Below are 25,130 nucleotides of genomic sequence, written 5' to 3' on the forward strand. Positions count from 1 at the left end.
TTACACAGGCTATCTTTTTGGTGATATTTCATCAAATCTAGAATAAGAAAAATTCCATGTAGGTAGTAACATTTCTTCCATGCTTCTTAATGTCACGTCTCAAAAAATCTGTTCTGCAATTTAGAACCAGCATACTGGGATACTTTGAGTATGACACTTCTTTTATACTTAGCTACTCTTTTTGGTGTTTCTACTGTTTCTGCTTAAAGGAAATACAAAGATAATAAAAACTTTGTTTTGACTAATTTTTTTTAACACTTGGCTTGTGCTTTGCAACTAAATAGACTTAATTTTATTCAGTCTTGATCCTGCAATTGCATCGGTATATGTGTAAATACGTGTATGTGGTTGTATCACTGCAGGACTCCAAGTGAAACCACAGCACCTTTATATTAATGAAAGGGTCCAACTGTGTGAGTACTGTTATGAGTGAAACTAGACCTCCAAGGAGCACCCAGAGAATGCATTGCCAAGTAGGAGCTGATTTGTTTGGTCCAGAGCACCTTAGGAGTGCCATGGAGAGAGGCTTAAGAAAAGTATTAGGTAGAACTTGTGACCATTGGTCATTGTAAGAATCTGCTGCTTTTTTTCTCAAATACATAAATAAAATCAGTGTCCTTGCCAATTCCACTTCAGGGAACTACTGTTTAACTCAATTCTGTTTATTTTAAGCAAATATTATATTATTATTTGTCTACCCAATGCCTGCTTCAGCAAGATGCTGCTGTTAGGATATCTACCATATCAACTATTTCTATTTTGTGCTGGTTTGCTGTTTCAATAGTTGTTCAACTACACGTACAAAGTGTATGTGACCCTACATGCTACTCCAATGTTAGATCAGGATTATAAAGAGTAGCAGTGGACTATTAAAGAAGTTATTATGCAGACTAAACGGGACCAATGCAAATGGTCATTTGCTATTCTCTGTCATGGGTCCCAGCACTAAGTCATGTTAAGGTGACAGAAATCATATTCTAAGCAGTATAAGAATTACAGAGACAGTGTCACCTGTTGGCAAGCTTAGTGCAGCTGCTGCCAAACCTGAGCTGCCCCTCACAGGGATCCAACTTACAGTGGGCCCTGTTTCAGTTTACAGCAGCTCAATGTATAAGCCAAGAGTTCTGATTTCAACTAATAATGAACTTTTGTGTTGTGATTCTGCAGTTATGTAAAGCACTCTGAGATCTAGGTGATACAAGAACATGAAGCTTAAAGAAGTCTCTGATTAAAAGCTGAATCAGGATCCCTCAATCTGCGGCTGCATAGGTGCTCTTAATTTTGTCTTCAGTGTGTACATATCACCCACCAATGAGTTCGCAACTATTATTTCTGCTAGTCCCATGTCAGTGCAGTTTGTGGGGCACAATGCAGCTGAACTGTGTTAATTCATCTTATCTTTCAATTAATCTAATTCATCTACCTCTTACTTCTTTCTCTCTGTGTTGCCCAATGCATACTTTTAAAATGATTAGGGTGTGGTTATCTCAACCAGTTTGCGTATAATTGTCCTTACTGTTTAGCACCCATTACCTCAGGTTAAACCAATAATTTCTTTTTCCAGTGAGATATAAACACTAATATTGTGACTTCGTTCTCTGAATAACATTTTTGCAGAGCCCTTGATTGACTCAGTGAGGGTTCTTCTTTGGAAGAACTGCCTACAATTATTGTGAATTTTGTACTTCAAATGAGTCATTGCTCCACATCGCTAGGTATCATACAGAGTTCTATATGTGCCTTACAAAGTCAGAAGGTTCATCCTGTTTCCTGTCCCCAACATGTACACAGTACCCAGAAAATATTAGGTCATTATGTTTGGAGCTGTTAAAAATAATCTGGGTATGTACAAAATAAAGATTTTAAATTGCAGTTCAGTCAAATAGAAAGTTTTTTACTGGAACTATAAAGAAGGCAGGTTTATCTCTGTGCCAAATTTTGTCTGTGTCTCCAATTGTTGAGGCAATGTAACTGTTCAAAAAGGTTGCATTTAAAGAAAGAGAAGAACAAAGACTGTGTTTTAACATTTTACATTCAAATTATTATTCTTGTACTTTGAGAAAGACTTAATGTTTTAGCAGACATTAGGAACTGAAAACAGTGACTCTACAGGACATTATGTTTAGAAAATTAAATGTTAATTAAAAAGCACTGTAGCAATGAACCACTGCATGAATCACTTATTGTTTTTACAGACGTTGTTCAAAAAATGAGGATGATCTATACTTACATGTATAAGTCAGTAATTTACATGGTTATAATGTTTTACTGCAGAACTGTGTTTTGCAAATCCTAAAATAATAGCATTGGCAAATTTGAAAAAGCTATAATATAAAATCAAAGTGTGTGCTGTTTAGCTTTGTTCTGGGAAGGTTTAGAGGCATGGAAGTAGAACTGATGATGCCACTTCCATACAACTAGTGGACAGTGTGATCTACCAGCAGAAACGAGGGCTGATATTTTTTTGCATTGATGTATATAAAGTTGACCTATCAGAAATGCTCATTTTTATGAATCCATGCATGTGTTCTGTGACAAGTGGGAGTAAAGAGGTAAGGGTGAAAATACCTTTTTATTCCCATACAGCTTGTCATCTAAATCAAAAGTAACAAGCTCTAAAATTTGTGAGGCTCTGCATGTCACAAAAGATTTGTAGTTTATTTCCAGCCTTTGGCGATTTGTACTTTTAAGTGTTTCCAAGATGAAGTGTAACATCACTTGATTTAAGGGACATTTTCCTTTTACCTCTAGGCCAATGCTAACCTATTCCAAGGTCAAGTGGAAAGGAATTTGACAAATAAGTGGTGATTTTGGGTGGTTTGCAGTTTGAACAGCTCTCATCCCCAAAGTTTTCAGGAAGTGAATTAAGAATTATTAGCTGGTCAGTTAGTGGCTAAAATGCAATGAAAAGAACATTGAATTTGCATCCCACTTGCATAAGTGACTAAAATCTGTAATAGAAGACTAAGCTCCTTAGCTGATAGGTATTTTCCTCAGTTTCCACCAACTAGTCAGGAATCAGATAGAGTTGCAGTGGAAATTTCATTCCATTGCCTGCCCAGACTAATGTGTATTTAATGTTTTGGCTTCAGCTTAGAATGAGCTTTCACACTTGACTGAACAGTGCAGCACTGCCAATAATAGATAATTATTAGGGGCACCATAGCCACCCAAGGTGATTGGCAGTGTGAAATGGTGAGAACATGTTGTTGCCAAAACTGATGACTGCCAATTACAGTTGTGTGATTTAGAGACTGAAATAATCTGACTTTTTGTTGTGCTAGGAATATGTCAGGCTCTGAATATTTGACTCTATTAAGCGTAACAGACAAATTCAGTTTTATTGACATAGAAGCACATGAAGCGGAAATTCAGCTATTGTAACATCTCAAAGCAGAGCATGTTTCTCAAGAAAACTTATTAACTAGAGAGGTAAAAATATGATAAGGAGGATTCTTCAGTAGCAAACATGTTTTCCTTTTTCTCTATATACTGTGTCCAACTCTAGGGTCTCTGAGCCCTAGTGACAAACTGCTTTTAGTGCAAGTACTCTCCTTGTTTGACCATTAGTATTAATAAAAATACCTGAGGTCTCAATTTGGAACGAAGTTTGTCCCGATTGCTTTTAGTTTTTTAGCCACCTCTAAAGACAATGACATTTCCTGTTTCTGCAGCTGCATATCAAATGAATGAGCTAAACTCTCCAGATAAGCCCAGTTAATGCAACCCATAACCAAGAGGTCAAGAATCTATTAATGCTAATCTTCCTCACTTCCCTGGTATAGCCAACCTGTAAGACTTAGAAACAGTAGGTTGCTTTTCTCCATCCCTTTGAATAAGCCAAAAATGACTATTCTTTTGTAAATAAAATGTATCAAAGTTTGTGTAAATGTAGGAGTGTTAAAAATATGTTTTCAGGAGGAAATATTTTATCTCAAGGGAGGGTTGGAATATAAACCAGATCCACAAGAGACCAAATCACTTACCCCTGTTCTCCATATGTCCCTGGGATACTGCATGGATATTGGCCCTCATTATTTGATAATATTTCATTAAAAATGAACATTTAACCCTTTGAAGAAAAGGACAGAGTTCATAAGGTGTTTTTATTTGCTTTGATTTGGCTTGTATGCTGTTCCATAAATTCCTTTGCTTCACTACTGCAGCACCGTGGCAATGTAATGCTTAAAAACAGAGCTCTGATCTTCCAACTTTCACACTGTAGATTAACTCCCTTCCATTATAAAATTTGTCATACTGATACCTTATTACCTTATTACTTTTGAGATATTTTCCTAATAAAAATGTCTGTTTGAAGCAGGAAGCAGACCTTACTAATGCTGTCCCTTTTGTATTCAGTCTAAAGGTATAGGAGATTGTGTAGATACGAAAAAAGAACGTACTTCATTTTTCCTGATATGGCTGCTTGAAGCAATTGCATCCATCATTACAGCTGCCCCAATGAATTACAAATCAAAACTTTATGACAGTCACCTAGAGTTCTCCTGAGATTTGTGTTAGTTTGCTTTATTTATTTACTTTTGGTTGGTTGGTTGTTTTGTTGGGGTTTTGGCGTTTTGGTTTTTTTTTTTTTATTTTAAACATGGTGTAAAGTCCTCTGTAATATGACCATAGACTCTTTCTTGAATTAAGTGAGGAAAGAGCTCCTTCTAGCGGTGGGCGATCTGCTTCAGAAAATAAATACTCATCCTGACAAGTAGTAATGTTGTGTTGGGTTTTTTTTGTCTTCCCAGTTCCATAGTTTCAAATATGCTATCCTGTTACCCAGTAAAATAATAAAGATTTTCTCACTTTTGCACATTTGATATAGTTTAATGAGTTTCAGAATATTTTTTAAATTCAAGTATCAGGCATTTTTTTCATGACTATTGTTTTTGAAAGGTCTTATTTAAGTAAGATGTTTTAAAATGTCTCAGTAATTGTTTCATAAATTTTTAATAATATCAAGCTGTTTCTGAAAGAAAAGTAGGTTATAGTAAAAAGAAGTATTACTTTTTAAATCGTTTCAGTATAATTTATCTTCCAGAAAAGAAACTCCCTCTTATATTGTCTAGTTACCTAAATTCAGCTGAAAATTTAAGCATGATGCATGAAGTAATAGAGTGTATTGTAAAATGTATTATAAAGTGATAATGTTGTGCTTTTTGAGAATTGTGTGATTGTAAATATTCCTGATTTAAATGACTGGAGAGAAATAATTTATCTTTGCTCAGATCACTGTGCTTCCTGTGATTCTGGTCTTGCATAAGAAATATAAGAAAGGTCACAGTAGGTCAGACCAAAGGTCCATGTATTTCAGTATCCTGTCTTCAGCACTACTTGCAGTCACACAGGACAAAACGAAGTCATAGTAAATGGCAATTATTTTTCTAGGAAATATGTAACTTTCTGGTTTGTCTCCACAGGACTCTCCTCTAAAAGCTGTACAGATGTTGTGGGTCAATCTAATTATGGACACCTTTGCCTCACTTGCTTTGGCCACCGAACCTCCAACAGAGGCTCTATTGCTAAGAAAGCCATATGGCAGGAACAAACCTCTTATATCCCGTACCATGATGAAGAACATTCTGGGCCACGCTGTTTATCAGCTTACTCTCATATTTACACTTCTTTTTGTCGGTAAGAAAGTTTGTTAGGCTTGTTGCTTAGTTTAGAAGCATCTAGGTCTTGTAGCCTGACATGTCAAAATGCTTTAAATGTAGCCACTTAATGCACATATATTAAGTCTGTCATAGTTAAACAGCTAGCAGGACCGAGCTGTTTAATGGGATCGGAAACAGTAGGGGAAACACAACAGATGCAATAGAGGGATTTAGTCACCTTTCACATATTGTTTACATTGGGAAGGGCCACAGTGAGCTTTTTTGCCTTCTAACAAAATGTGGGTTTGGGCTTTGGCAAAAGTTTATGTTAAAACATAGGATAGAAGGTTACATTTTAATCGGAGTATCTAGCCTGCTTCTTCTATACTGAAATTTCATTGAGACTTGTCTTTAGTAGTCACATAACAACGAATTTAAAAAGACAAAACAAAAATCAAGATCTGTTTTACCAATATCTGGAGAAGCTCTAACTGGGAGCAAAATGTTTGTCATAGTCAAGAAATAATGCTGATCTTAAGTAGTATAGATAAGCAAATATTAAGTGATACAAATAACACTCCGTTTTGACATTTAATATCTAGAATGGATATTAGAAGGGGAAAAATCCAATTTATTAGATTACTGGACTCTTCTTCAGGCCTTGCTAGTAATAGATGCTTTTTATAGGTTGTATTTTGGAGAGGGGAGGGAAGGAGGAGGAATGTTTCTTGCTGCAGGGAATAGTAGGGGCTAATAATAGATTCTGTTGCTCCACAATAATAAGTGAACTCGCTGAAAGGAATTTTATTGATTGGGTATTGTGTTCTTGTCACTATGTCATCATTGTTAAATTACATGTGTTGTCTTTCAGATTTTTTTCTTTATATACAGACTTCCATATAAGCTGTAAATGTAAATTTATGTTTCTTAGGAATTTTTTGAGCTCCATTGTGAGTCTTGCTCCACCTTACCAATAACTGGCTTATTGTATTAACAAACAATTGCTTATTTGCAATGCACAAAGGACGTGATGGTCTGTTTACAGTGGAGCTATTTAAACCAAAATAATTGCCAGGTTTTGAAGAGAGACGGTCTATAATATTGTTAGGCTTGCAGTGTATTTTAAGAATGTCTAGTGAGTCTAAGGGAATGGTAATTTCAGATTCTTTGAAATGGGTGTAGAAGGACTTGGTAATTCATGTGATATGAGTCTTGGAACGAGAACTTCTGTGAACTTTATGGGGAGTTTTAATGGCTTTTTGATGAGTTCTATGGTTTAAAATACTTTATACTGAGCCCAAATGAAAAGAAAACTAGGCTTTTTCACCCTATTCTAATTACTTCTGTGTGTCTCTAGACAACCCATGCATACTTTGAAGGACACAGCCCAACCAATTTTCTGATAAGCCTAGGAGATGCAGTCTTTTCCTTTTTAAACTCCACGAGGCTCAGCTTTACAGTGAGATGATGTTCTAAACTCAGTCTTTCGATACATTCCAAATGAATGAGAATTATTTATATTTTGATCAACTAATACTTCATTTTTTTTGTAGTAGGTTTCTGTAGAGACTAGTACATCAAGTTCTTCTATTTTTTCTATGATGTGGCAATAAATAGATTGTGTTTGAACATACAGTAATGCCTTTGATACATCAGGTGCATCAGAAATCACCATCTAGTTCTGTCAAACTATAGTATAAAAAAAAAATCTTAATCTCAGCAATTAGGCATAATAAACACTAAAGCTGATGTACTATAATGCCTTTTGGAAGATGTTTGGAAATAAAAACTAGGTATGGGTTTAACCACTGCCATTCCACAATGGTGGCATCTTCTGGTTTGCCAATTAAGTGATGCGATGCAATAATAGAGACTTAAGAAGAGGTACTCTCACTGAGGAAAGTATTATTCATATATTTGTGTTTGTGAGTGTATGAATGAAAGCAAATTGATGTAATGTGTGTATATAAATATGTGTGTGTGTGTATCTATAAAAGAAAAATGACGGTATCTGTTTGCTTTCATTAATTTTTTCCTTTATTGTTTATATATAGTAAGGGCAATGTTTTCCAATGCTTATCTCTTTGGAGATGTACAATCTTCTAAAAAATCTCTGCTTTCTCACAGTCAAAGTTTTGTGGCCTCATATTGTGTTACTGATATATTTGTGATATCATAATCTACTTTCTGTCAATAAAACTATAAGACAAATTCTTTCTTTGGAAACGTGCTCATTATAACCAGTGACTTGAACATGAACTGCTCAAATATCCCAAGGCAAAAAAAGCGCTCACTGTTAACTTAGCTGATGGAATTAACGACCTCAGGAGAAAACCTGAGGAAACCTTTCTTCTTCTTTCTTCAGAAATTCTGAATATAATGCTAGTGGAATAGCAGAAAAATGTTCAAGTTTTAATTTGGTTTTATGAACAAAACACTGGTTATGAAAATGAGTAGTATTGTGATAATCTTCTTTAGTCTTATTTAATTCATTATTTACGCTTTCATGTGAATGCCCCATCCTTACTTTTAAGACAATGCCCTCTTTCAGTAACTGTATGTTATCTGTAAACTTTGCTTATAAGAAAATGGATGAAAAATCGGACATGAGTTGGCAGCCCATGCACTTGCAGCCCAGAAAGCCAATTGTATCCTGGGCTGCATAAAAAGAATTGTGGCCAGCAGGTTGAGGGAGGTGATTCTCCCCCTCTACTCCACTCTTGTGACCCTGGAGTACCGCATCCAGTTCTGGTGTCCCCAGTACAAGACAGACATGGACCTGTTAGAGCAGGTCCAGAAGAAAAGCCACAAAACTGATCAGAGAGCTCGAACAGCTCTCCTGTGAGGAAAGGCTGAGACAGTTGGGGTTGTTCAGCCTGGGGAAGAGAAGCCTCTGGAGAGGCCTTATTGCAGCCTTTCAATGTATAAAGAGGGCTTATGAGAGAGACAGGGAGAGCCTTTTTACCAAGGCCTGTAGTGACAGGAGAAGGGGCAACAGTTTTAGACTGAAAGAGGCTAGGTTTGACTGGCCATAAGAAATAAATTTTTTTTACAATGAGAGTGGTGAGACACAGGAACAGGTTGCCCAAAGAAACTGGGGATGCTCCATCATTGGAAGTGTTCAAGGTCAGGTTAGATGGGACTTTGGGCAACATGGTCTACTGAAAGATGTCCTTGCCTGTGGCAGGAGGATTGGACTAGATGATCTTTAAAGGTCCCTTCCAACCCAAACCATTCTATGATTCTATCAGAAAAGAGGTTCCTTAGGTGCAGGTATCTTTTCAAAACTTATCTCATTTCTACAGTTACTCATTATGGGTTGTATCTTGCTTTTTTTATTGGTCAGATCTGAAAGCGATAGTAAAATTATCAAAATAAAGAGCAATGCCTGATGGTGTGCTCTCAAAGCAAACTAGCAGAATGATCAAAGCCAAATCTATTTAAAACCAGGAAAGTCTGTGTTCTTTATAATTAATGTTCTTGAATGCTTGTCAAGAGTTATGGCACACTGGATTAGCAAATTGGTAAAAACTGCTGAAGAGTAGTTGCTTCTAATTATTGTAGAAAATCGCAAACATACTGTCAATGGTCTCAAGTGCTCAATACGTCAGAAAGAATTGACTTAGAATAATTACCACTTGGTTAGAGAAAAAGTACTACTGAAAACTATTTGTGTAGGTATACTAAGTTATTAGATAAAAGTCATCATTTGAGAAGCTTCTTGCTCAGGAAGTTTAGATGTCTTTTGCTCACTGGTGTTATAAATTCTGCCTGTATTACACTAAGTGCAGAAAGAAAGCTGGTAAAACTGAGCACAGGAGGCAACTAGCTAAAGCAAACAAGGGAAATGTAAAATTAAGTTTGATTAATTTATTCTAGTGGAAACCTTTGTTTTTGTCTTATACCCAGGTGAGAAAATGTTTAAGATTGACAGTGGGAGGAATGCACCACTTCACTCTCCTCCTTCAGAGCATTACACCATTATCTTCAACACCTTTGTCATGATGCAGCTTTTCAATGAAATCAACGCACGGAAAATCCATGGTGAAAGAAATGTCTTTGATGGCATCTTCAGAAATCCTATTTTTTGCACTATTGTACTGGGTACATTTGCTATTCAGGTAATGATTTGGGCAAGAATTAGTAACTATTCATCAGAAATTTACCTTATGTTTTTTTCTCTGTGTGTGTGTGTGTTTGGGTTTTTTTTAATCTAAATGTTGTAGGAAGCACACTTAATAGTAAACTACCTGGTTTCACATATTTTCTCAATCAATACAATTGTCAGTAATGGAAAATGTTATGTAGCCATACTAATACAGCATAAATTTTGATTATTATAACTAGGTTAAATCTTAAATTATTCTGAAGATGTACAATCATAACTGCCATCATGATTTGTTGATATTGTAACTGATTCTTTTAGAATAAATTATTAAATAGTATACCAAACAATAGCAATAAAGCATTTTACATTAATTTACTACTCCATGAATAAACAAATTAGCCTTCAAATAGCTAACACTGCTCTGTTCTTCTGAGGTTAAATGCCACTGCCAAATGCTACTTGATGTTCTCGGTAATACTACTTCTTGGTAGTAATTCTTCACGTCCATCTCATTTGTGAGTTTGCTGTCCCAGTCATATGTGAACATAATTACAGAATTACACACTTTTCCCAAACAGTTGTAGTTCTTCTGCTGTATGAACTCTAAGTCCTTCTTCTGCTCCTGTATGCATCCATTTGCTGTCATCTATCCTGTACTTGATACTGCTTGACATTACCTTTTTGAAGTCTACTGCAGCCCTCACAATTGCTTAGAGTTGAGCTATTTCTATCTTGACATTATTGCTCAATTCTGGAATGGCATCCTGGAAGCTATCTGTATTGGGACCTTTCTCATGGAAGGAGTAAGAAGGAGGATAGATCTATCTGAATCTGGGCTATAGTGGTTTGAAACAGGAAGGGGAAACACTCAAACTGAGTATGGGAGAAAGGGCACCAGTGATTGGTAGTAGAACTTGATAGCGATGGTCTTTTAACAGCTAGTTCAAAACCATGGGTTTACTACCATGAACTAAAATGCCTTTAGGAGAGGCCTGACAAATTTACAATCATCTCTAATTTATTTTTTTTTAATCATGGATAGTGTTTGAGGATGTTTTCTTAGTTCTAGGCATTACTGTACTCAGTTGTCTGGCTGAAGGAAAAGTGTCATCTAGCTGCTAGCCACATTTCTGAATCAGCTGCTGGTTTTACTCCCTCTTCCCTGCTTTCTTAGTAGCTGAAATACTTAAGTGCACAGTTCAAAGCACTAGGTTTGCACTCACAGTAAATCAAAAAGGACATTGTAGCATAAGAGTACTTAGGCTGTGACTCTTACTTGCTTTTAAGTATCTTTTTAAAATCAGATATTTTTTCTAGGGACAATAGAAGGTTAATCTTTCTATTAATTTTCCACTTTGTTTATTACATTGTGGAAATACAGCTTTGCATAATGTTGCTTGCTGAAGCAATGTCAGAAAAGTAGTTATTATTTTGGCGTGTGTTTTAACAGCTGGATGTGTGAGCCAAGCATTTCATGCTAAAGAGATTGTCTCCAGGAGCTTGGATTATGTAGATGGATAATGGGAGATTACAGAAGTGTTTTTATTTCATATTTAAAGGTTTCTTAGTTCTATATGTATCTACTCCACTTTCTGTGAAGTACAGACTAATTGGCTTTGATATTTCATCTTTGAGTGCAATAGTTCCATTAACTGTTAGTTACTTTAATTTAGTCCTCCTCCTAAACCCCTCCAAAAAGAAAAAAAGGCAGCAGCAGTGGCCAAATTTTCCAAGTGAAAAATATGGAGACTATTACAATGCATCCTCAGTAAGGATCAGAAAGTGTTTCTGTGAGAGCTGCAACAGCTTGAGAAATAAAAGGGTAGTTACCACTGCTGCCCTCAGACAAGCAATAGCTTTCTTTCATTTTTTTTAATTCCTTTCTCTGCTTTCAGAATAAATAAATAATTTTCACTGTGAAGGAAGATGGATTAAAATATGCCATACCTACTATAAAGTATTTAGAAATTTCTCAATATGGAGTTGTAATTTCTTTCTTAGAATTTTAGCATCATATTCACAATTTTTGTTTTGTCTCCTCCTTTTTCCTTACTCTCTCCAATCATTTTCCCGTTTCCTATCCACTGCCTTCCATTCTCTGTCCCCTTCCTTCTTTCTGTGTATTTGGACTTCACATGGAATAGTTTGTGTTCATAGTTTGTGTTTATTCACTCACACAAGAAAGCAACCACTTTATGTATTTGTGTTATTTTGTATCTTAGACTGGACAAATTACTTTGAATTTCTGGTTTGCAGCCTTTGACAGTTTAAATCTCTGGCTTGTGCTTTCAGGTTCCTGGTTTTGCAGCAGCACTACTGCAAAATATCAATAATAACTGATTTTCAGTTAGCAAAACCTTCTCAGTCTAATCAGGCTTTGAAACTTGTTCAGATTCAGTGTGTGTTGGTTATCCTGCTGCAAGGTGTGTGGTTTTCCCACCCTCTTTCTCCAACAGGACTAGATTTTGGTATACTATCAGTCTATCCATGATAACACGCTATAAGTGTACAATAAATGTTAATTAGAGGGAAAAATCTCTCATGCAATGGACATTCCAAAATAAACTACGTCAGAGTCAACATATCCCCAGCTGAGAATATTCAGAACCTGGGAGAACACACAGGGACAGTCCTGTTTTCTTTCTTCCTGGGCATTCACATATGACTGTTGTTAGCTATGAGGCTAAGGAAGCCTTAGTCTGAACTGGTATGGCTTTTTCTGATCTTTAATTCAGTGTGCATAAATTTGCATGGTTTGATTTTTTTTTAGTGCCTGGGATTCTGCAGCTTCTGCTGGATGGGTTCCAAAAATGTCTTTCTGGTAACTTGATTTAGTGCCACCTAAGAGTGTCAAATGACATATTTGGAATATAAGATAGTATTTTGATTTTAGGTACTCTTTAGATTCAGTCCACTAAACAATAGATTGATAATAATATGTTTGACTATTCTACTGGTAAAATATGTTGGAATCAAACCAGCAGAGCTGTAATAAGTAGAAAGATCAAGTAAAATCTCGATTGAAACATGACTGAAAGTTGCTGGGGGTTTTTTGCTGGCATTTGGGGGTTTTGGGGGTGGAGTGTTTTGTTTTGTTTTTTTCCCCAGAAAATATTTACCCCCTTTCTTCTCTGCTTTTCTTTGTAGATAGTAATTGTCCAGTTTGGAGGAAAACCATTCAGCTGTTCTCCCCTGCAGCTTGACCAGTGGATGTGGTGTGTATTTATTGGATTAGGAGAACTTGTATGGGGTCAGGTAAGCATTCAGGAATATGCAGATTTCTTTCTTTTGTTTTTATAAACCAATCAAAGATCTGATATTGCTCCTAATCCTACTGTACTGTTGTTTCTTTGATCTCTCACAATGTTGTATTTAGCACACACTGTGAAATACAGGGTGCTCTCTAAGTACTTCAAGAATAGATATAGTAGTAAGGATAATTTAGCCCAGTGTTCCTTTTGATTTTTGTTAATTTTCATATCTTTTCTTTTCCTAAGCAGGGTGTGCTATCACCAAGGTCGTCTTTAGTTAGGCTTTTTCATGAAAGACGTTTGATTCATAACCTAGCCCTCTAGTCACAAAAGAAGTATAGTAAGGGCAAATGCACTGTAACCTTTCCTGCAATAGAGTACCCAATGTATCCTGTCTATGTTCAGCCATGGCAAATTTTTGCAAGTGAAAAGAAGTTCCAGTTCTATGTCAACCCACTCATTCCCTTGCTGAAACTGCCATTCTGTCAATCCATAGTAGCCTTGTTACTGACATAGGACTAAGTGCATTTAATATACACCAGCAGTGATCCTCCATCCACCTAATTCTGTGTGCAAAGGATGGAAGAGGGAATGAAAGAAAAATGATTTTTTCCTATAATAGTTGCAGAAAAGTGCAGTTTAATTCATATGTAATTTTAAAATTCTGCTACAACCTGTGTCATCGTTAGCTAATATAAAATTATATATAGATGTAAAAACAAGTGTCAATGAGATAAGTAAGTTATGTGATTATCTGTCTGGAAATAATAATACAGATACAATCAGTATTGTTAAAATACTACAATATTCTTTTATATATAAACATATTGCAAATGTTATTTTTTTACATTTTTGAATGCATTATTAATGTATTTATGTTGATGCCACCTGACACAGTAAAAAATATGTGAAAAATATGAAGTTACGTTTTGCCTCTCAGATGTAGAGATACATATAGATCGACTAGTTTGCCACTTTGAAGAAACAGGCAAGAAATTGCCAACTGCAATTGAATACTGGAATGGTTCTGAAGGTATTATAATGAATAGATGCTAGCTTTCAAAACTGATTATTTGTTCTTTTATGGAAAAAAAAAACTTTTTGGACAGTGGGGCCTCAGATTTTTTTGAAGAAATAAGCTCAGAGTCATAACAGCTTTTAATGCATATGTTGCTGAAAACCACCACTATTAGATTGTTTTACTGTAATTATTACCTGAGGATGGGATTTGATTTATGATCTTGCAGGAGGAAGACCTAGAATCAGTTTGGTAATTCTTGGAAAGAAAAGATTTGTTTTCAACTGATTGGAAAATACCAACTTTGAGAGGGGAGAATAAAAGCAGAGAAAGGGAGAAAAATCCTAGCTGTTTTATTATATTATTCAGCTGTGAAGACTTTCCCACAGCCTTTGATCAATGTGCTACTTGGCTTCTAAATTTTGTTATGAGTGGTTATTACATATCCATTGAAAACTAAGAATAATACCAACATCTGTTTTCTATTTGAAGATGGACATAGTTGCCCAAGCCTTAATGCAAGAGCCTAGCCATTAAATTAAAACTGGTATTGGAATACCTCAACAATTTAATCACTGAAAAGACTACAATTTTACATAAAGGAAATGGGGGGGGTGGGTCTTTCTTTTGTGGCCAGTATTTAGTGACCAAAAAAGAAAAACACAAGCTAAAAAACTGCGTTATTTACATGATTTACAGGCTCTAGCAAGTCCTCTCTTCATGGAGCTCTACAGTAAGAGAGACTTCATTTCCTTTAGAAGAGGTTCTTCTCTTCCTTCTCAGCCTTTTCTCTCTTGCTGTGACTAATTCTAGTTCAGCACAAAACAAATTTGTTATCCCTTTGTTTTATCAGTCTCCTGAACCTGCTGTTCTTGTGAACCACTAAAACCAATCAAGATTTCCAAGTTTGGATGTTAACATTGGCACTTATAGAAGTGATTTAAGATGTAATTTCTAGGAAGCCAATCTGTGATGCTTTGAAGGACAGTTTTCTGAAAGGTGGCCCTCATCACTTCTGAAAACCAAGTCTTTCTAAAATATTTCATGTTACATTCCCAGAATTATTGATCACTTTTAAAAACTGTGATAATTTTCCTGGGCATAATATTTAGTTCCTTAATCTACCTCCAGTCTATTGAGTCTGCTGTTACCTGAGCTGGGCAGGTATCTGCAGATATGGAAGACAAGTGAACAAACAAAAAGACATGTAAGACCCTAAGAAAAGAACTAGAGCAGAATCTATCAGCCTGGCTAAGAGAGGTCGTGAAGGAGAGGTATGTTCTATTGCACAGAATCAGTACCAAATACAGTTGTTTCTATGTGTACTGTCTTGTAAGTACTTTATCACCATCAGTTTCATCAGGTACCAAACAGTCTCAAGTAGCTTCTTTTGGTAAAGTATTGGCATTATAGTGTTTTGAAAGCTGGGAAGCTGAAGGAATTTCAGTAAGTACTTAAATGACTAGCACTTACCTTTTCTTTTTCTATCCTGTTCTGTCTTTGCTCGTGTCACACTATTTCATTAATTTTCCAAGTTTACATCTTGTTTTTCAAAACCCAAAATGCATTTTAAAAAGGTTTGGTAGTAGCATACAAACTGGGTTTATTTTGACATTTCTTTATCTTTAAAAATAATATAAGTGGAGTTGTGGATCATGAAGTTCAAGGAGACCCTCAGCAAACTCAACAGTTTATTTTCATTCTGAAAATATTTGGTGCCTTTTCATATGTCTTCACTATATCCATTCCAGTTTTCCAAAACTGTAAGATACATCCTCACCAACTTTCCTGCAACTGTCCAATTCTGTCTCCATCTTTCACACATTTGGGCTTCAGAGATGTGATTGCTCACTGCTGAAACAAAGACAAACAAAAAAGAAAATTGCAGCACTTTTTTACTAAATGGGTCTAATAGTTAACTTTGCAGGAGTTGTTTTTTTCTTAAGCATTCAATATGTTCCAGGTAATCCTGTTTAAATAGCCATATGCTCATATTTCAAGCTGACAAAAGAAATCAGAACAAAGAGAAAATGACTGCCCAAGAGGGTAACACTGAGATTTATTTAAAACAATTGTGTTATAACATTGTCTAACTATAGTATTTGTGAATTTTTTAAGATTATTAGCCATGTCCTGTATTAATTACTTCCAAGGACCACTTTGGTGGACAAACAGTATAAGAAGAGGGGCTGAGTTAATCAGAGTTTATTAGTAATAAGAACACAGAGTAAGAGAGAACCCTATAAGAAGTCCAACAGTGAGTCAAAACCACACCTTTCAGAGACCTCATTTTTGATAAACGCTGAGAAAAGCATTTCAACTTGCTAAAACAAAAGGAATCTGAATACCTGAACCAATGTAGTGTGAGAAGATTTATATGCATGAGGTGCAACTAATTTTAGCTAACATTAACATACATTAGATTATTATAAGTCATTATCAATATCCAAACAAATTGCAGAAATATCAGTCTTGATAAGTTTTCTTTAAATAATTACAATTGAATACTTACATCAACTTTTAGTTTTTTGCGAAAGGATAACATTTTTCCCAGCCTTAAACTTGCTCCATAGCTGTGTTTTGCTAATGTGGTTTAATGATTCAAATAATGCTAATTGTTTACACAGTAAACGAAGTATTTTTGGACTAAAATGGAGTTGTATAAGTGTAAAGTACTATTATGAATATGCTTATCTGAGCTTTCCTGAAAGATTATACATCTCATTAAAATATCAGTGTTCTTTTGTAATTAGCAGATTATTATACTACTGTTATTGAATGAGGCTTATGTTTTCAGTACTTTTTTATAATTTTAGGTCATTGCAACCATCCCAACAAGTAGGCTAAAGTTTTTAAAGGAGGCAGGGAGGCTCACTGAGAAGGAGGAGGTCCCTGAAGAAGAACTCAATGAAGATGTTGAAGAAATTGATCATGCAGAGAGAGAACTTCGACGTGGACAAATTCTCTGGTTCAGAGGGCTCAACAGAATCCAAACCCAGGTATGCTAAAAGTAAATGCCCACATTGTCTAGAAAAAAAATGCTTCATCTTTGATCAAGGCAAGATAATGTTATAAGGAAAGCTAGAGAGTGTGCGTGTGAACAAAGGTACTTGTTAATTGTTTTACTGTTTTCAAAGGAGGAACACATGAAAAAGCAAAATAGGTGAATTGAACAAAGGTGTGTTTGTACAGCAGAAGAGATAAAGTGAAAAGGTTATAAAATTATAATATGCAAAAATAGGAATACTTTTTTTAAGAACTGTGAATGGACATTCTATTTCAGTGATGACAGCTCATAAAATAGTGCTGCTTAGAAAATGCTACTGTGCCAATGGCTACCAAATGTTATGAAGGCTTTCTAAAACATACTGTTTTATTTTGTCAAAAATACATTGTTGCTGCCACTTCTGCAATAACAGAATAATTTAAATTGTTGAGTCTAAAGTAAAAAGTACCATTTGATTAAAAAAAAAAATCTTTTCTGTTCTGGCACTACCATATATGTATTATGATTAAAAGGAATTTATTTTCTTTCCTATTAGGTGATGAAAAATGTGGTTCTGGATTTATTTTTAGTAGTAAGGGCCTAAGCATCCATTAAATATTGAAATGTATGTATTGGCTAGTATGGATGATTTCTTAGACATATCTATCTTTTTATTTAAAAAACCCCCAACTTTTGCTAAATACAAAAATCCATGGCATTTTTTTTATGTACTAAATATTTGCACTGCATCATGGTGCTAATATAGTACAGATTAGGATATCTAGTAAAATTTGTCCTGTAGTGCTAAAAAAATTATTTGAACTATTTTGCCTTTTTCATTGCAGTGAAGTAGCATGTTTTATAGCACTCTAGTGCTCTCTACTTGATCTTTCTAAGATCAACTGTTTGTGCCAGCTTGCAGAAGAGAGCAGCTCTGAAAGAGATATGTACTCTCCATATCAGATGTGAATGTTTTACATGATGCTTACAAGAAAAAGAGGTGAATAATTAAGAAAAATATTTTCTCCTTTAAAGAACCTTTTAAAAAACATTTTTATCTCAGAAGATTTTGATTATTGTCTTTAAGATAAACAGTACTTTCTCCTTTTCCCATCTACAAATCGATACATTTTTTTCCTGGACAAAGAGAGGCAGCCATGCATTTTAGAAAAAAATGAGGGAACGCAGTTAACTTAAACTAGGACAGTTAGGTCTCTTTAGTGCATCTGCAGAGCAAAAAATAAAGAGAGTGGAAACTGCCATGAGAGAGATTAAGGGTTTGGGTAAATTCTGAAGGTTCTGTGGTAAGTAATTAAATACGGATCTTCAGCTTTGAGGTTGTGTGTCTTGACTCTATTGAGTCAGGAGCACTCATCATTAGAGAAAATTCAAATTGTCACAGTAAAAAGGTGACAAACAGGTGCCCAGGTAATGGTGATCTTTATGAAAAGATGACCTCTAAATGTGCATTCTTTTCTTCCTGATGGCTATAGGAGGAGTGTTGTCTGTTGGCATTTCTGTCAGGATGTCTTTCTGGTTGTGGTGAGTGCAAACAGCTACAAGCACAAAAAAGCAAATTACATCCTTTCAGTTCTTTTTCTAGTCTGAGAGGTAGCTTTTAGTTCTTTGTCCATTTAATTCACAGATAAATTATTATTCTTTTATACTATTTAAAACAAAATGAACTTTAATTATGTTTCTTTGCTAACATCCATATTCTTAGTTTCCTTTCTGCTCTTAGTTGTAGAAATATCTTCAGTAGGATATATTGCTTCTCTCCTGCCAAGAGGCCTCTGTGATTGTTTTTTCTCATTTTGTTTATTCAGTGACTGATTTTTACATCCATTTCACATCTGTGGAATGATAATGAAAAAAGGAAATGGGCCAACAGATTCAAAAAAGTTCCAACGTGTCCACTGGAGAGTGATGAACTTATATGCAGGTCAAATTAGATCCATTGTTGGATGGACCTTGAGTTGAGCACATTTGGATGCTCTGTGTGTTATGACCCATCCAAATGAATTCATACACTTGTACTACATTTCTCAGGAAGCCAGCTAAAGAAGAGTTGATGGAAGAAGATGAGGATGTCTGTAGCATCCTTGGGGAGCTGGAGGATTTGCAAGAATCCTCTGATGTCTAATGCACTTCTGGAGATGCGGAAGAAGAAGGTAGAGCATCCCCTCACTTTATATATATAAGAGGATGACAGTAAGATTAGGAATAAACTCTAGACTCTCTCATGACTAGATTGATCATTCAAATCCTAACAAGACCAGTTTGCATCAACATACGCTTGTGCTGTCTACTAGATTACCTTTATTTTTGCTTATTTTCTATTCAGTCATTATTGGACGGATAGCCACAGCACTCAACAAAAGCCTTCACTCCTAAAACAGTTATAAAGAATCTATGATAGGGGTTTTTTTTTTTTCAGATAACTGACAGATTTCCTTTGTAATGCTCCAGTAAAAACTCATCCAAACTGACAAAAACTTTGCAGTACTAAAGACATTTTTTTCTTTTTCATGCCCTCTCAAAACAGAGGGTTCAAACCTAGTCACCAGAGAAAGGATTGCCATTGTTGATTCTTCATACTGAAATGTCAGGCATATTTCTATGAAGACATGCATGAATTTACTTTAAAGAAAGGTGTATGAAAAATGCACATAACTAAGTCGAAGCGACTGGCTAGCTACTTCTGATTTTCTTTTTCTTTTTTTTTTTTTTTTTTGTCTGCTTCTGTTCATTTAGATATTTTGTTGTCTTATAAATATACTATAGGGCTTCTCTGGATGGATGCATGTTCTCCTCCTCTGAATGGAAGAGTGTTTCCTTACTGGATAGCAGTCTCAGATCACTGACATAGGAAGTTTCACAAATGGCTTGTTCTGGTTATGCAAGTTTCAGAAAGATATAAAAGTGGTCTCAAATTGCATAAAAGACAGGACTTTTCAGCCTCTGCTGGTTTTCAGCAAATTTTTCCAAGTCTTTATTGCAGTTCTCACAAATTCTTCGTTCTGAAGGAAGAGACAAGACTTACCATACCATCTTGGCAGATCTAATAGCCTTTGGAAAGTTCAGCAAGTTCACCTTCAGGCAAAACTGTGTAATCTGAGTAACACCAAAAATCATTGCATCATTTTAAATTGTATACTGAAAAGTTTCTCTAGTTACCTCGCCTTTGAGTATGGAAAAATCGTGAAGTGTGGAGATTTGAAAACTTTTCAAGCTACATGTCAGATTTTTACAACACTGGGCCTGATTCTTTCCTCCTCTGCTTCATTCTTGCTTTAATTCACTTTGCTTTATCTGTTTAAGGTGAGAAATAACTGTCTAGAAATGTTTTAAGAATAAAAGCAAAAACTGAAAAATATATAGGTGCTATGTTAACTGCTACTGAAAAAAGATTATTACTCCTTAGATACTAAAAAAATACATAGAGGTGCTGTACTGCATTTTCTTTCCATTCCTTTCTGCATTAAAACTTTTCTCTTGAACCAATGCAAATCCTATAGCAATGAAAGTCACTCCTGGCAAGTGGTTTTGAACTTAGATAAAAAGCTAGCACCTCATTTTATGGCTTTCCATATAGCTTTTAATAAAAAAAAACCATTGCAGTAGCCCAGTGTAAGTGGAGTGGAAACTGTTTTATTTCATGCAGATTTTTTTTTTTTTTTTAAATAATATTCTGGTTGGAGATTAGGTGAATGAGACCTGGGTCCTGTTAACATTAATGACAACAGAAATGCTTGCTGAAAATCTGTTCTGTGTTAAACATCAGAAAAATGTTTGTTCTGCCAGGACTATTCTACTAGTATAAGACCATTTTGTTTGTTGGGGTTTTTTTGTTTGTGGTTTTTTTTTAAACTGCTAATCACATATTTTTATTAGCTGTGTGTACATCAAAAATATGGATCTTCTAGAGTATAGAAAATACAGAAAAATGAGAGCGAGGTGAAAAATTCCAACCTTACAAATAAGCTTCAAATGTAGGACAGTATTTTTTTTCTCTACCTGAAGGCCTATAATCAAAACGTGATTGCATCCCATATTTTGTTGGAAATTTTTCTAACTTTTCATGATGTATGACTTATCATTTACTTTCTCCTTTTTAACAACTTGAATTGTTCTAAATAAATGCATTCTTTTGTAATTAAAAAAATAGGTCTTAATTTAAAATGCATTACTTATTTATTTCTATGAGCTCTTTCTTCTTTGTTGTTTTCTGTTTTTGGAAGATAAACTTTTGGGCCAAGTTCTTCTCTTCTTTCTTGGCTTCAGACAGAGCACAGCCCTGTATGTTCAGCTTTTAAGATTCTGAAAAGGTTGTCATCCTCCTCCTATGAATTAAATCCATTAAGATCTGTAGTTACTTTCTTCAGGAGGACGAGTCAATTACACACCTGTAATTCTTGTTCTCTGGAGAAACTATTAAATACAGATCTTCCCCTATCTTTTCACTCTTCTGCTAAGGTCTTTGCTTTCAGTTTATTAGGAAGACATTTGTACATCTAGAAATGCCCTTTGGCTTAGGATTTATCATCTGTGTCTTCCACAGTGATACACACTTCATGCTCTCAGTAAGAGTCTTTAAAATCTTTTTCGAATGGTCTCTTTTGAAGAGTGCTCTGTCACCTGTGTTCAGGTGATCATGAAAACCCAAGATCTGTATTTAATTCTACTTTTGTACAGTGAACGTTTCAGGTGAGTATATAATATATAACCAATGGTTTGAGCCATATGTTTTTTTCTAGATGCCAATGTGAACCTTAGCTAATGATTCACTTGTACCCCTATTCCATTTGCTAACTCACCTGATACTGTGTTTTTGTACTGTGATATTTGTATTGGACTTGTAATTCAGAATAAGTCTGCTGCAGAGAACACTGAGAGCAAAGCTGTGAAATGTTGTGATGACTACTAAATACCGTATGTCTATTAGTGTGCACATTCAAATAGGTGGTGTAAACAGGACTCTCAAATAGTGGGTCAGTGAACAAATCAGCTGTTTCATGTTTGTATAGTAAAAATTCAGTGTGACAATTTTACAGTAGTAACCTTTGCTCCCTTTTACAGCTGGCTGTGATATGATTATTCCCATAAAAACATGCAGGAAAATAAACAATGATGTCCAAAGTTAAGATTATTGGAGGGGATACAGCCATACTATTAAAGATGAAGCCATATAGAATTTGTTTATTCCTAAGACTGATCACACCAGAAAATGTTAGCCAATTTATTACAGTGCTTTCAACTTGGAAAATTTAGGAGGGCTTGCACCAAGATTTGTGCTGTTTTAAGTGATAAATATACCACTTTACCTTCTCCTAGCTACTTTCTAGGCTGTGTATCTTCAGAAATCTGGGTTGCAAGATACAAATCTGGTAACAGTGGGTTACTTCAAATAAGTAGTTGGTTGAATTCTTCTAATTGATACTACTACTGCTGCTTTGTCATATTGTGGTTGTACTAATGTAACAAAGAGGACATACTGGTGTGTAGGGATTTGTAGAATATATTTACTCCTTGATATTATCTACTGCCAATCCCTGGCTTTACATTTGTACACAGAGCCTGCTTTTTATTGGGTTATACTGGTGACAGGGAATGCCTTGAAATACTCAGCTCTTTTTTTAACTCATCTTCTGCGGTGATGAATAAAGTGCTCGGGAAGGTATTCAGGATGGATATATCAGTGTGTACCATAGACATATGAAAATAACAATTAGAAAATTTTAATTTTATTGCTGCAAAAGTCAATCCAGTTCCACATAATTTTCTGTGTGATTTTAAGTGCTCTGTATGAAGATAAAATATTAATCTTTTAAAATCTGTAGTTATAAAAGACCAATATTAATTCATTATGCTTAATTTATACAAACTTTCATTATAGAAAAAGATAAAATATTGGAACACTTTCTATTTTATCAAGCTAGTATAGTGACAACCCTGTTTTTGTAGACAAAATTGAGTTGTATTTTGAATATTGTAAAGGTTTTTTTGGTTTGCTTAGGTGTCGTCCCTGTCATCCCTCCTCCCTCCCTTCCCCCCAAATTCCAATTAAGTGTCTGAATTTTCTTCCCTTTGGAAGAACACCCAGAGAGCAATTAAAAAGTAATTTTATTCTCAGTAGGAAAAAAGTGGAGATTAGTTATATCAAGTATTCCAGTTTTATTTACTTTATTTATGTATAAATAAAATAGTTTAAATTTTAAAGATTGTTATTTCAAATCTTCTAGTTGTTTAAACTGATGCAGCTCCACTGCCTCCTATGGAGCTGTTTCATTTTATCCAGGCAGAAAATTTGGATCATTTGATGTCTAAAAACATTAAAAGGAACACTTAAAAGTATTTCTTTCAATTGAAGTAAAACTGTGTACACGGTTGATTTATTGTTTTTCATTATTATTCCTGTCAGTTATGCAACTGTATCCATACTTTAAGCAACTTGTCTCATTCTTTCCTCCATTACAGATCGAAGTAGTCAATACTTTCAAGAGTGGCACTTCCTTTCAGGGGGCTCTAAGGAGACAGTCCTCCGTCACAAGCCAGACCCAGGATGTAACCAATATTTCTAGCCCTAGTCACGTATCGTTATCCAATGCTCTTTCCTCTCCTACCAGCACATCTGCTGCTGCGGCTGGGCGTGAGTGTGTATTCTTAATGCATCAGACCTACAGAGATGCCAACTTACGTAGCAGTCATTTCAGACTAAGCTACTTTGCCCTTTCCCATCTTGTCCTGTTATTAGTTTACACATACCCCGAAACACATAACATGATTACTTTGTGTACAGTAGATACTCTCCATGATTCATTGCAAGTTTTGTTAACTTACTGTTAGGACAGGAATTTCTAGTAATTTTTTTATCCAGTGTATGGAGATTCTGATTTTATTTGGGGCTTCTGTGTCATGTTTTCTCAATCTCATTGGATATATTTTCTACTGCTTATAAAATAAAAGTACTTTAAGCAATTCTACAAATATCTTATATGAAGCAATACAGCTTGTCAGAAAAAGGATCATTCCATCTGGAAGACTGTGTCTAATATAGGTTGCTCATGTCCAAGAAAGATGTGCTCTAATTAGCACAGGTACAGAAAGGAACAAGGAAATAGAGAAACTAGTTTATGATGCAAGGCTAAGGGATTAAGGTTTACATGAATGGTGAAAGAATATATTTGTTATCTCTAAATTCACTGGGAGGTAAGCATTAAGGAAGGAGGGAGCTAGACAAGTTAAAGGACAGCGTTGAAACAACAAAATAAATGTGGTAACAAATTTCTTTGTTAGAAGAAGCAGGTTTCTAAACACTGAAATCCTGACACAGCTTTCTTCTAGATGCAGACAAGCATCCAGTGAAGATGTAGTGAAGTGAATAAAAACTTTGAAGTAGATAATAAGAAAGGGCTGCTTCACTAACAGTAAAATTCCAGTTGCTCAGGAAGACTCTTACAGGTCTAACTTTGTTTTTATATTTTTATTTATTCAGGACTGTAAGTAGCTATTTTGTTTTACAGCATAGCCAGCATTAAAAGTATATTTAAATTGATAGAACTCAGTTTACAAGCTTGTCACTTACTTTACAAAATAATGCAGTATATTCCTTATGCAAGTTTCAGTGAAAAGTTGGCCAAACAGACAAGAAGCCAGTCTTGTCTGTCTAGCCAATGGAGAGAGGGAAGGCAAACAGAGACAAAGCAGGCAAGAGAAGGAAATAAGATTGCAGAACTCCTGCAGAAAAAAGAATCTTGACCTTTCCATTCAGTTTGAGTGCAACCCCCCTCAGTATTTGACCATCAAGCATTTAGACATGCATTAGAAGTTTTGCTGGAATTAAAAGGCAAAGGAGAAACTTTGTTTTTGCTAGGAACCCAAAGAGCCATTAAGGTTCCAACTTTGGCAGTTGCTCCTTGGAGAAAATTTATAACTTTTCCTGTCTTTTCTTGGGAAGTTTGGCCTGCTAACTTCTACTCCAACAGCACCAACCATTTCAGGGCAGAAGCACGATCAATAGAAGCAAAGTCACTGAGCTACAGGCCACTGCTGTGCCACAGGCACTGTACCCTGCTTCTGAGAACTCAGAACCAAAGTTACCTCATTTCCACACTGAGCAAGGCACAAAACACCACACACAAACCAGCCTGTAATCCAGGGAACA

General features: G+C 35.4%; 1 protein-coding gene across 22 annotated transcripts in view; it reads left to right on the forward strand.

Moving 5' to 3' along the window:
- The window catches only part of ATP2B2 (ATPase plasma membrane Ca2+ transporting 2), a 440,214-nt gene that overhangs the window by 402,301 nt on the left and 12,783 nt on the right, over positions 1-25,130 (forward strand). For 15 of the 22 annotated variants that reach the window (XM_069769735.1, XM_069769737.1, XM_069769738.1 and 12 more), the window contains 4 exons: positions 5,427-5,640; positions 9,513-9,724; positions 12,859-12,966; positions 16,797-16,979. In XM_069769735.1, the coding sequence (XP_069625836.1) occupies positions 5,427-5,640; positions 9,513-9,724; positions 12,859-12,966; positions 16,797-16,979 (717 nt within the window). Of the gene's footprint in view, positions 1-5,426; positions 5,641-9,512; positions 9,725-12,858; positions 12,967-16,796; positions 16,980-23,443; positions 23,616-25,130 lie in introns of all 22 variants that reach the window. The other 7 variants (XR_011322006.1, XM_069769748.1, XM_069769751.1 and 4 more) reach the window with 2 other exon arrangements.

This window comes from Haliaeetus albicilla, chromosome 24 (assembly GCF_947461875.1).
Source record: "Haliaeetus albicilla chromosome 24, bHalAlb1.1, whole genome shotgun sequence".
In the NCBI taxonomy this organism is placed as follows: domain Eukaryota; kingdom Metazoa; phylum Chordata; class Aves; order Accipitriformes; family Accipitridae; genus Haliaeetus; species Haliaeetus albicilla.